General features: G+C 39.9%; 2 protein-coding genes and 1 long non-coding RNA gene across 3 annotated transcripts; 2 read left to right on the top strand and 1 right to left on the bottom strand.

Annotated features, from left to right (window-relative positions):
- The first annotated feature begins 3874 nt into the window (after positions 1–3874).
- rbp2a (retinol binding protein 2a, cellular) lies at positions 3875–5516 on the top strand. Its single transcript, XM_058080552.1, has 4 exons — positions 3875–3950; positions 4942–5120; positions 5220–5321; positions 5460–5516. The coding sequence occupies exons 1-4, from the start codon at positions 3878–3880 to the stop codon at positions 5514–5516; spliced, it is 411 nt and encodes a 136-aa protein (XP_057936535.1). The 5' UTR covers positions 3875–3877.
- A 545-nt stretch (positions 5517–6061) lies between these two features.
- LOC131134970 (uncharacterized) lies at positions 6062–9862 on the top strand. Its single transcript, XR_009131505.1, has 3 exons — positions 6062–6337; positions 7316–7457; positions 7609–9862. It is a non-coding gene; the product is annotated as an uncharacterized LOC131134970 (long non-coding RNA).
- On the bottom strand, positions 6965–10761 carry mrps22 (mitochondrial ribosomal protein S22). The gene is made up of 8 exons (XM_058080722.1): positions 10513–10761; positions 10051–10205; positions 9811–9975; positions 9052–9195; positions 8790–8873; positions 8206–8351; positions 7862–7970; positions 6965–7428 (listed from the first exon to the last, which is right to left on the bottom strand). Exons 1-8 carry the CDS (start codon positions 10712–10714, stop codon positions 7339–7341), a joined length of 1095 nt encoding a protein of 364 aa, XP_057936705.1. The 5' UTR covers positions 10715–10761; the 3' UTR covers positions 6965–7338.
- Between the last annotated feature and the right edge of the window lie 1980 nt (positions 10762–12741).

Genomic DNA, 12741 nt, shown 5'->3' with positions numbered 1-12741 from the left:
ATATTTGCTCCCCAAAAAGCGCTTCCATAAGGAAGATAAAAGGCGACGTTATTAACTTGCGTGGGAACACGGTGGAACATCAAAGCACACATGACAATACAAGACAAATCCATGGAGTCACCGAGTTAAAGTTCCTTCAGAGCGAAGAGCATATCTGTCATTTGTCTCGTTTGAGAACATTTATTAATGTAACCATTTGATGCGATGGTTCACAGGGAGGGAGAATGAGATGGGGTGGGGGGGGCAGCAAGGCCATTGGAAGAGCTAATGTGCAGCTTTGAATGCCATGCTAATGAAGCAAATTGAATCATGCAGGATATTGGAAGTGTATCACGGGGAGTGGCGCAACATGCATTGCACAATGTCGCTCTGATGAAAGATTAAACTGAGATGGAGGGATTAAAAAAAAAGAGGAAGACATGGAACACGGAAGGAAATAAAGTGTATTTCATGCATGTATGAGGTGGAGTGTTTTGAAGTGATGATGTCAGTGTGCAAGGGGATGAAGTTTGGGAGGTGCCATTAGCAGGGGTGCTGCCAGGGATGTTAATGTCCTAACTTTTACCCCCCACATAGCAACCCTGGCCATTGGGGCAGAATTAAAAATGAAACTACTCACATGCATTATTCAAAGTAGCCTTTTTTTTCTGATTTTTTGTCACTACATACAACAGGGGTCTCAAACTCAATTTACTTGGGGGCCACTGGAGCTAGGGTCTGGGTGAGACTGGGCCACATCAGGTTTTCAAAAAAAAAATGCATTTATTAAAAACAGAAAAATATACAAACTATTTCAGTGCTTTGGTTCTGATTTTCTACAATAAAAGCTCTGATAAAACATTCCACTGTTCTCAAATATCTTATTTATTTTTCTGCACAAAATAAGATGAAAAATAAACAAATCAAGAATAAAGAAAATCAATCAATCAGTAATAAATATAATAATAATAATAAAACGGCAAATAATAAAAACTTAAGAAACCACATATAGTTGGTGGGTAGACAAATGATTTTTTCAGATTAAAATGAACAAAGCATTATTAGATTCCTGTAGACATGACAAAACACGACTATAGTCACATTTATACTTTTATTTACAACATATTGCGCAACTGCAGGGTCTTGAGACACATGCTAACTCGCAAACTAGAGATCTAGCGACCTAAACGGTAGCCTCCAAGTTATTTCCTTTAAACTTAAATAGCCAAAAACTTACCACTTCCACACGGATAGGGAGGATAACTATTAACAGTTATTTAACCTTTAACATGAACATGAATCAAACGTAATAATTTTTTCTGGGTACATGATACCATACAGCATCCATATCAAACTTGCGCGGGCCGTACCAACATTAAACTTTCATATCAAGGCGGGGGCCTCAAACTAATGTCCTGCAGGCCACATTTGGCCCTCGGGCCGCGTGTTTGAGACCCCTGACATACAATATGAGTGTATTTGCATGGGTAAACTCCTATTATTGATATAAAGACAACATTTCCAGGCTACTGTGGTCTCATGTGAGTTGGCCTGACCGCACTGAACAGATTTCCTTTCCACATGTCGGCCCTTAGTTTGCAGATGGTTTTCTGTCATCAGATCACAGGATAACATGTGGTGCTGTTTGACTCCCAGCTCTGCTTCCTCCAGCTGGGTGACTTTACTCATGTGTAGCAACGTTGCCCCCCTGTGGTGAAGTTGAAACACTCGAGCATGAATTCAAATCCACTGCAGTGAGGTTGCCAAAACCCCAAATGTTCTGTCAAAGAACGCTAATAATATAAATAGCTAACAGCCACAATGCAGATGTATGTATCAAAGTGCATATGGTAATGTAGGATGGACTTTTCCAAGCTGTTGGTTGGATTTAAGTGAGTCCTACTGGGTTTCTAATGTAGAACATGTACATGACATAAGTGTTTAGTGATATATTGATGAGTAGCAGCTCTTTAAAATCCATTCTGTAACTGCAAACCAGTAAAGGAATTTTGAATGTATGTACTATTTACAGTATTTGCCCCAACATCTTTTGGCCAGCAGCACTTTAGTGCTACCCGGTCCGTTACTAACCAACACTAGTGCACTACTGCTAATAGAAAGAAGAGCAAAGCAACATTGTCCAGATGACCATTGTCCTTCCCTGGAGGAAATGAGGTCACTTTTACAACATCACGCTTGGGTGAAAGTGCAATTGCAGATCATTCATCCTGCGGTATCTACTCTGATAAAGATGGTTAACCTTTGACCTTCCACATGCACTAATCAGCTCATCAGCAGAAACTCAAACTGCTATCGCGGTCGCTGTGGGAATTCAGCTCTTCTTTTACCTCACAATTGGCAATGGGGGTTTTTGTTGCTAAAAATATGTTTGAAATTACACTATGGGACAATGGGGAAATACTATTGATCGGTAAAAAATTAATACATTTTGTAATAATCTGTAATTGTGTGTCTCCCAGTAATTATCCATGAGCCATACCTTATGTGTTGTGCAACTCTGATTGTGCTAGGTGAGTGTTCTGAAGGTCCTGATGGGAAGTTATTGGACTGACAATGCACTTAGACTGTATAATAGACAACAATACATAAAACAAATACAGATACCAATCTTAATTAGACAAAAAAATTTCCAATCTGATTGTGTTTATTATTTGTACATTTTCTACAAATTATAGTATATTAGTATATAGTACTTATTTATAATAACACTATGTCAACAAAACATGACACAACCAAATATAAATTAAAATGTGCAAAGCTAAAATAAAAAGCAGCATTCAGGTAACATTTTTTTGGTGCTAATTTTTACTGAAGATTGTTTTGTTTTTGTTTCCTACTGCTCATTTTCCTCCCCCATTCCAAAAACATGCTAGGTTAATTGGCCACTCCAAATTGTCCATAGGTATGAATGTGAGTGTGAATGGTTGTTTGTCTATATGTGCCCTGTGATTGGCTGGCCACCAGTCCAGGGTGTACCCCGCCTCTCGCCTGAAAACAGCTGGGATAGGCTCCAGCACCCCCCGCGACCCCCGTGAGGAAAAAGTGGTAGAAATGAATGAATGAATGAAATATAAATACCAATCTTAATTAGACAAAAAGGTCCAATCTGATTGTGTTTATTATTTGTATATTGTCTACAATTTATAGTATATTAGTATATAGTACTTTTTACAATATATTTTTTTTATATTTTTTATTTATAATAACACTATGTCAACAAAACATGACACAACCAAATATAAATTAAAATGTGCAAAGCGAAAACAAAAAGCAGCTTTCGGGTAAGGTTTTTTTTTTTTTGCTAGTTTTTACTGAAAATTGTCTTGTTTTTGTTTCCTGCTGCTCATTTTCCTCCCCCTTCTTCTTAGAGTCACTACAGCACCATACATTTAACCAATCATGTGTGACTTTAACAGACAAAAGAGACGAGAAATAAACAGCTTCTTCGCTTCTGCACTGCAGCCTTGCTTCTTGTTTTGTGTTTTTTGGCTACATTGGTGTGTTTGTTTACAGTCTCAGGGCAAAATCATGTTTTCGTACATAAGGCACCTTAGGACGTATGTAAGTGAAGTGGTCTGTGAATCAGAGGGAGCATTGGGAATTTCAGCACATTTACATCGAAGTCTCACAAACACTTCTCCTGATTTACATGCACACGCACACCCTGTCTGCAGCACAGCAGTGTGTTCACAAAGTGCCTGACCTTTATATCTCGTTGTATCTGCACTGACTAAAGGCAATTATCAGGCGAACCCTGTCCTTTGGTCCACACACTCGCTCGTTGTCTATAAAAACCGTTTGGGCTCGAGATTTTGTTCTCGGTGTGACAGCAAACCTAAGGACCAACTACCACCTCGATATACACACACTAACCAACATGCCTGTAGACTACAATGGACGCTGGGAGATGGTGAGCAATGACAACTTTGAAGAGGTCATGAAAGCTCTCGGTAAGCCAGGTAGAAACTGCCTCTTCCTGTTTTCTGGAACGAAGGCTGCACTCAATAAAAATGCATCAATCGGGAATGAACATTTGGACATTTAGGGAATGTGGAGTGAAAGAGTTGGAGTATGCTAGCGAGTGAAAGGATTTTATGGTCTTTTATCCTCATTGAGCTGCTTTCAAGTCAAGTGAATCTCCTTGCTGAAGTGCTGATGCCTCTGACCGCGCCAAACAACTATTGATCCGCTGCTTCCTATTTCTCAATCATCCATGAGGATTCCCACTCTGACTCCGATCCGTCCAGGGGCCGGCTTCTTTAGGTGTATTATTGATGAGGCCCTAAACTTGTCATTAGATGATCTGCATTAAGCTCTCCACCTCGATTCTATTGAATTGGGCTGGAAAGCTTCCAGAAGCTGGATTCGTTCCATGGCAATGTATAATAATGATTATGAATCAGTGTTAATAAACCGGGCATGTGGAAAATATTAGCTTTGATCAATGTTCTGACAAATATGTTGCAGTTGCAGCATAAACATGGCTAGCTGAGTAGATGTATTTAATCGACTGAATTGGTGAAAACAGTCAAATAAAGTAGTAAATTGCATTATTATTTGCATGCATGTCTTCTTATTACAGCACAAACTGCTTATTATTATGGTTATGCTGTGGTCTGCAATGTTTCTGAAAGGTTTCTGTACATTTTCCACTCCTTTGCATCATTGATAAGATGTCCATATAGAGAAGAGACCACATTGCTGAAAGACAATTAAAACAAATGCACAATTTAAAGAGAAAGCCACTATATTTATTTCAATTGGCCAAATATTGAAAGTATTATGCAAATAAATGTTAAGAGGGTATATTGGGATTTTCCTACAATAGGGCCAAATTATGCAATTGACAGGATATTAATCTGTCAAATAGCCAGAACAAAGCGAATCGCATTGATACCGTACTGAAAGTGTCACTTAACGTTCGCCCATCTGTGTTCGCAGACATCGACTTTGCCACCAGAAAAATCGCCTCCCATCTGCACCAGACAAAAGTATTGGTCCAAAATGGTGACAAGTTTGAAACAAAGACCCTCAGCACCTTCAGAAACTACGAGGTCAACTTCACCGTGGGGGTAGAGTTCGAGGAGCAGACAAAGGGCCTTGACAACCGAAAAGTCATGGTAGGATACGTCTGACTATATAGTCATTATTGCATACAGTAGCTAGTATATAGTAAAGCTATTGCAATGATTGTTGTTTGTTTTACGTCACCATGACAGACACTCGTCACCTGGGACGGGGACAAACTGGTGTGTGTTCAGAAAGGAGAAAAGGAAAACCGTGGGTGGAAACATTGGATTGAGGGGGATCTGCTACATCTGGTATGGATGGAGGAATATGTTTTAGCATATTTCCTCACACAGTTATAGGCGTAGATAGATAAACGATCTATGATATCTATGATATCTATGATAAATGTGTTCTATTATTGGTCTAAAGGTCTGTTTCCTGTCATTCAGGAACTCCACGTGCTGGACAAAGTCTGCCACCAAGTATTTAAGAAGGTTCAGTCATAATAATAAAATCTATTTGTAAAGTAGAAGACTAATGAAAAAATAAACTGACATTTTTAAATGTGTATGTATGTGTTTTTGTTTTAGAGGCTGATAACTTTCTAGATTTAACTCTAGTTTGTACACACCTGCAGGTAAGAACCACTTGAAAAATCTCTGGATTTGACCAACTTTACCTGTTGATGTGTCCTAATCAAATATCATGACATTACTACATCACTACTACATTACTACTACTACTACAACACTACTATCAGGAGAACCACAGTAGTGGAGGGAGGCACTTTGCTGTGGCCCGGCAAAGTCCACTGTATGCGGAAACTACTAGCTACTAAACTAAACTACTAGCCACTAAACTAAACTACTAGCTACCAAACTAAACTAAACTACTAGCTACTAAACTAAACTACTAGCAGCCGGTGTGACGTCACGGAGGTCTCCGGTAAATCTTTCTCACGTTTCATCAGGTGTTTCAGATCGTGTTTTTGTCTGCTCGATGGCGGTCTCCCCCATCATCGTGGAGCATTTGGTACATCCTTACTATTAATGTGAATGTTTGTTTACTAGTGAGTTACCGTAGGAAGGTGAAAGGAGCGCTTCATTTGTCTACACGCACAACACTACTAACAATTAACACAATCTGTAGAGGTGATTTTTTTCAATTTCTTTGTTGCACCTCTGCTATATGGAAAAATGAACCATAATATGACAAAAACATATACGACTTACGTTCCGAAGAAAACACTGGTGAAACTTCCAGAATGGTACGCCTTCTTTAAGCAGACTTTGGATGTCGTAGTACATTGGTGATGGTGCACTTCCAGGTACGTGAGAAAGTACTCCAATGCTTCCAGTTATTTGTCGGGTTATTAGCTTAGCCTTCTGACTGTCACTCACAAACACGAGTGTTAGCCACATGGATGTGTTAGTTGGTGTTGAACTATGATCAAACCATCAGCCTGGAAAACTCAGTATACTCCAATTTGGTCTTTAAATGTATAAAGATGGTGTCCGTGGCAGGTGTTGCTATTTAACTAGCACACGGCAGACATGATTGGCATTGAGGACAACATTGGTAAAGACGTAAGGTCGAGATGGACTGCGGTGCTGGACGTGGGTATCGGATTTGAAAGCCGAACTCGTGATCGTGAAATCGGCCAATCGATCGTCTGATCGGAGAACCCCCAATTCTAGAGCGTCATAATTTCATAATTCCCTGATATCAGCCCGAAAATTGTCGTGCACTAATGCCAAACAATCATTTATGGTCAAAACATTTCAATCAACAAATGATATACAGTATTTGAATTACTAAGTGGGATAGACCCAACAGCCCCCATGGCCCTGAACAGAAGAAGCATATATAGAAAATGAATACATGTATAAATAAATGTATTTTATTTGAGTGCTAGTACTATAGACTGTACTCTGTGTAGATAGCATGGGTATGCGTTCAAAAGCATTCAACTGTTTGTTGTGTGATGAAATAATAAAAATATGGAGCATCAGAACCATCTGACGTAATTATCAAGATGCATATGCAGGCTTCAAGATCTCCTTGCAGCTTATTGCAGGTTTGTCTTGACATGCAAAGACATATTATGCAATGATAGGTAAAACACTTATCCCATAACATTTAAAAAGACAGTTTTATTCATTTCTATCCACGAGGTTAGGATGCAAAGTTCAAACACAATCCAATATATCTCCTTTACACAACTCAGCAACAGCACAGGATCTATGGAAGCTACGTTGCCTGCCCGTCCTTCAGGTTTTGATTATCTTTCTTTGTGGATTTGCAGAATGCCGAGTGGGAGTAGGCTAGTCAAGCAGAAGCGCTCTTGCCCACAGTCTGATATGCCTGCAGGGCCAGCTCGATGTAGCCTGACCTCTGGGACTCGTTCTGGGAGTAGATCTGCACAGACGGATGTCAAGCAAACCAAGGTGAAATAAATGTCACATCTATTGCCTTAGGATGGAGCACATACTGTATGAGCCGAGATAAATACAACGGGCCCTCTGAGGCCGACCCTAATCTGTTCCAGGACGCTGGATTATTTGTTTTTAAACAACTACATTTATTTATTTGTTCCAGCCTGCCACAAAATACATTGCTGTGACTTTCAGTGTCACCAATACATCAGGGCCAAAGAGTGGTGACTACCGCTGCGATATGATGTGATCTAAACCTGGACCCTGCAGTCCTGACGGGAATCAACACGACCTTGACTTCTGCTCTTAACAGCAAGGCTGCGAGCATTAGCACCTGGGAACGACTTTTATCAACCCCGGACAGTTCTGTCATTCACAAGGTCAACATTTAATAACCACGGTTGCTTCTTTCTCACCATGAGAAGGTCGGTACCCGTGGCCCGCTGCCTGGAAGCTTCCTGGGCCGACTCACTGTGAGGGTGTACGAGGTGGAAGAGCGATACAAGGCTCACTGCATCCTGCACCCTGAAACACAAAAACATGTTTCTTTTACCTTACGGGGATTTACATTGGCTTGTTTTTAAACACAGAAATCTGCAGAACATAAATTATGGTTTCAGGCAATATTCAAGCAATGTTTTCAAGCAATATACGCATTACATTTGTACTGTACCAAACAGAGACTTTAACGTATCAATGGGATGTCAAAATATACTGAATCAAGACTTAACTCTTAGCATGTAAACATTGTCATACTCACAACTCCTTTTTCAGCATGTCCACAATGAGGCCATCGATCCTGCGTGCATTGACCAGGTACCAGGCCATGCCTCCAAAGTGCCTGGTGGAGCGAAGCAGCTCATATTTCGCATGTTTATCCAGATCCTCATAGGTGGCAGCATGCACCTGATACACACAATAGTAAATACATTTCCTATCTTTTGCTTTCATATTCTGCAAGAGATGAAGAAACCGAAAGATGCCAGTATTGACAATCTACAAGTCAAGTTTAATGTTAGTTTGGCCTGTGATCTTAAGTCACAATAGATACAGTAAGAGGCACTTTAATTGGGCAAGCAATAGCAAACGCTGAACTCGCAGTGAGTGAGGCAGTGAGCTTGTCACACAATCACTTGACATAACATTACAATTATAATCATGTGGCAAGAACAAAAATGACATGAAAATGAAATAAACACAGTTAGGACAACTACTACTATTACTACTAAGGATGTAATGATTACTGGTGCCTATTTGGAACCCTTTTTTATGAAACACTTGATGCGACCCAGCCTCACCCATCCAAGTTGAGTTTGAGACCCCTGGTCTAAAGGTATAGCTTACCTTGATGTACTGTGATGAGTCAGGTTCAAATTGGACCAGGCACAGGTCCAACACTTCCCCGTGTCGGTCCTGAGAGAATACCATCTAAATAAAAGTACAAGTAGGTTACATTTAAATATATATATATATATATTTATTCCTTGAGGGCGTAATATTCTTAAGCCATTTGCTATAACTCCCATAAAGACTAGAGAGGGGAAAATAAGGGAATCTGAAACAGTTTAGTGATTATGTTACAATATTTGACTTTGCCAAAACTTACCTTTAGGTTCTCCTCCTTAAAGAGGAGAGGTGTGGTAATTTTGCGTCCATCTTTTGGGAAGTACACCTGAATGAGGCGATCTCTTTCATCCCAGGTTGCTTTCCTTAGAGTCCCGTTGGTCTCCCTGACAACAATGAACCTTTCCTAACAGAAAAAAAAAATATTTTGATTTATTACATGTAATCAAAACTAAGAAAGAGACAAACCTAACAGAGGAACCCAATTACATATGATTTCCGTACAAATGACATTCATACACTTATAGTAGTGATACAGTAATACATTTTTACTGTGATGGCCGCCTGATACCGATCCTCTGATACATAAATATTAAAAAGGGACCTATTATGCTGAAATGCGCAAAAGGCGTATCTGGCTTACAGCCATGCCCATATAAGGAAGTCCACTCCTCTATGACATCACAAAGGGGCAGTTTTCTCACGCCTTTTGAAACCGAGCATTTTGAGCCATCCCAAACTTCTTTCAGGGCTCACTTCCAAATGCACAAACCTCATTATCTGAAACTTTGGCGTCGTTTAACACGGAAACACAACATTCTAACTACATGTATAGGTCAGAAAAGGGGATAGATACCCTTTAATGTGTGTGTGTATTTATTTATTATCCCCTTTCATTACACTTCTAGACTAGTGCAAGTTCTGACTACTTTTTGCATTATTGATAGGAGAGCAATGGAACAGTGCGATTGCATTAGATCAGTGCAGGCATACCGCGCTTAATGAAAGTGCGTGTACATACTCTGTGTGGAATGTTGTAGGTTATGTCCGTAAAGACATATTTGGCTGTGTCCATGCCATCCAGGAGTCTGTCCACAGACAGCACATCGCTGATTGGCTTTCTCTCTGGTAAAACTGGTGGCATTTGCAGCAGCTTCTTTGCCCTCTCTTCCGCCGACTTCACCGCCTGGAAGCACACAGAAGGTAACGTGTTTTAGGTTGCAAGTGAAACAAAACAATATGGTGACGTAGATAAAGATACCTGCTGTAATTGCTCATCTGTCATGAGTTTATAAGTAGGTGGCTTCAGCTCCTGTTTAACGGGACGGAACACTTTGTGCAGGTCCAGACCTGTTATCCTGCTGAGGATGTCCTGCACAACTGGATCTGTGAACTGGGGTTGTGTGTTGTTTTGGACTAAGAGAGAGAAATATGCATAATATATGTTATATTTGGCATGGGTTAACGTTGCAACAATGCTGGATAACTTCATCAGCCAAACAAAATAGATACAACACAATCTAAAACATAGTACAAATATCATGACCGTGCAGAACTTTAAATTAATTTACCAAACGGTCAATCCATTGGCACCGTATTATCTATCTATAGTAATTTGGAGGGGTAAGACTTTACAGAAAAAAATAGAGGATGACCACACAAGGTCAGTGTTATAATTAAATCGTTTGCGTTATTACTTACTTTCATTCAGTCAAATACTTACCATTTTCTTCACCGCCGCTGCATAAAGTCCTGTTGTTACATCTGACCAATACGTTTGTGCTTCTCGGAACATGTTTCACCCAAATACAGCCTCGAAACAAGCACCGTACCGTACTGTGCGCCGCCATGTTTGTTGTTCTTCTTCGTTTGCTCCTTCTTCTTCGTTTTTTTAAAGCGGGTTGACAACCTTGACCACGTGACATTACTGCCACCCTGTGTTCAGGAGAAGATCGTGCAGACGTTACTCCCAATGTCAAAATAAATGTTTTTATTTCAAATATAAAAATTATTTAAAAATATTTATTCAAGCATTTAGAATATCTAAATGGGACTATCGGCTTTTTCCACATCGGATCTTTTTTGATTCGCGTACTTATTTTGGTTTGAGCACATTATATTCCGGATGCCCTTCCTGACGAATACCAATGATGCTGACTAGAGGAGATTCGAACCCAGGGCGTTAGCGCTTAAGTACAGAAAAGTACAGAAAAAAAGTACAGAATGCCAACCACTACTCCACGGCGGGTCTGAATATCCAAATGGCACATTGGCGTGAATTTGAAGTGTTAATTAAAACAGTTCAGTTTGCGTCATTTGGCTAAAATATTTCACGTTATTTTTCAAACATCCGATGATATAAGGTTTTTCTACTAAAACAAGTATTTGTTGTTTTAAATAATAGTTTAAAAAAAACCGTGGCTATTTGTTGCAGATGTCTACGCTGTCCACTAGATAGCAATGTTGTAACGTGGTCAAAAAGAAAAGAACGGAGCTCATTTTCAGAACTATAACTTCGTGAATAAACTCCATATATCAGGCTTTTTTAGTTAACTGTAGACTACTAAAAGAGTTCCTATGAGTTCCTATGTTCCACGTTCTTTGACTTTGTTCAAAAGTGTGTAACTACCTTTTTTCTACTATAACAGCAGATAAAAAATAAATAAAATGAATAACAAAAAAAAAAAACAGCGGTGTGCTTTAGTTAATGAAGTGACTAGTTAGTGATAGTGGGTGCAGAGGCTCAGACATCAGTGGAAGGATGTGTTGATTGAGCTGTCGGAGGCCCCACAGCCGCTACACAACCAGATGTATGCAGCTGGCACATTGCTGACAGAGAAGTACAAGTAACCTTGTGACCCCTCGGTCTATCTAGCTGTCTATCTAGTCAGTCAGTCAGTCAGTCAGTCAGTCAGTCAGTCAGTCAGTCAATGTGTCTGTCTGTCTGTCTATGGCCCTGTTTGAAAAAGTGATTGCCCCCCTTGTTAAAACATAATGTAAATGTTGTTTATCACACTTGAGTTCAAGAGGGAAAGTTATAAAAGCAGTAGTGAACCTATCTAGTAGCGACCTACCAACCAACATTACGGTACCCATAGAGCACAGCACCCAAACAACAAACAACATCCAAAGAACTGCAGTTTCCTCAGTTAAGGTCAGCGTTCACGACTCCACCATGAGAAAGACACCGGGCAAAAACGTCCAGCAAGGAAGAGTTCCAAGACGTTCCTTCGGGAATGTACTTTGATTTTAAGACGACAAAAGTTGCGATTTTTGGAAGGCGTATGTCCCATTACGTCTGGTGTAAGAGTAAGACCGCATTTTAGAAAAAGACCAGGAAGCTGCAGTTGCTATATCAGATATTGTATTGTATATGAGATATTGTATTGTATATGAGATATTGTATTGTATATCAGATATTGTATTGTATATCAGATATTGTATTGTATATCAGATATTGTATTGTATATCAGATATTGGCATACTGTGAGAAAGCATCTCAAATTCATATTTTAGAATATGTCACCGTGCAATAAAAATGAGCAGCAGGGGCCACAAATGGTCCTCAGGCCCTACTTTGAACACCTCTGTTCTCCCATTTATAAAAAGCAGCATTGATTGATACTTCATAACTAACACAGGAGCAAATGTGTATTTTTTGCTGGATATCAATTTTTGTTTATTTCAATAAGAAAATGAAAGCAATTACTGCAAACGAATAGTTATAATGTTTGACTATGGTTCTCTTTATTGTATACATAGTGTGTGTGTGTGTGTGTGTGTTAGTGAGAACAGCAGGAAGGTGAGAGGTGAGTGTCGAAGAGAGATGAGATGGGTGCGCGGGGGCCCGAGGAGGGGCCCCCGGTGGTTTGGTAGGTGGGCAGGCAGCCGAGTGAGCGGCGGCGGCGGCGGTGGTAGCAGGGCATTGACTCGCCTCCTTTGTTTATTTTGC

Source organism: Doryrhamphus excisus, chromosome 8 (genome assembly GCF_030265055.1).
Source record: "Doryrhamphus excisus isolate RoL2022-K1 chromosome 8, RoL_Dexc_1.0, whole genome shotgun sequence".
Classification (NCBI taxonomy): domain Eukaryota; kingdom Metazoa; phylum Chordata; class Actinopteri; order Syngnathiformes; family Syngnathidae; genus Doryrhamphus; species Doryrhamphus excisus.
This window is presented reverse-complemented; position numbering and strand designations above follow the sequence as displayed.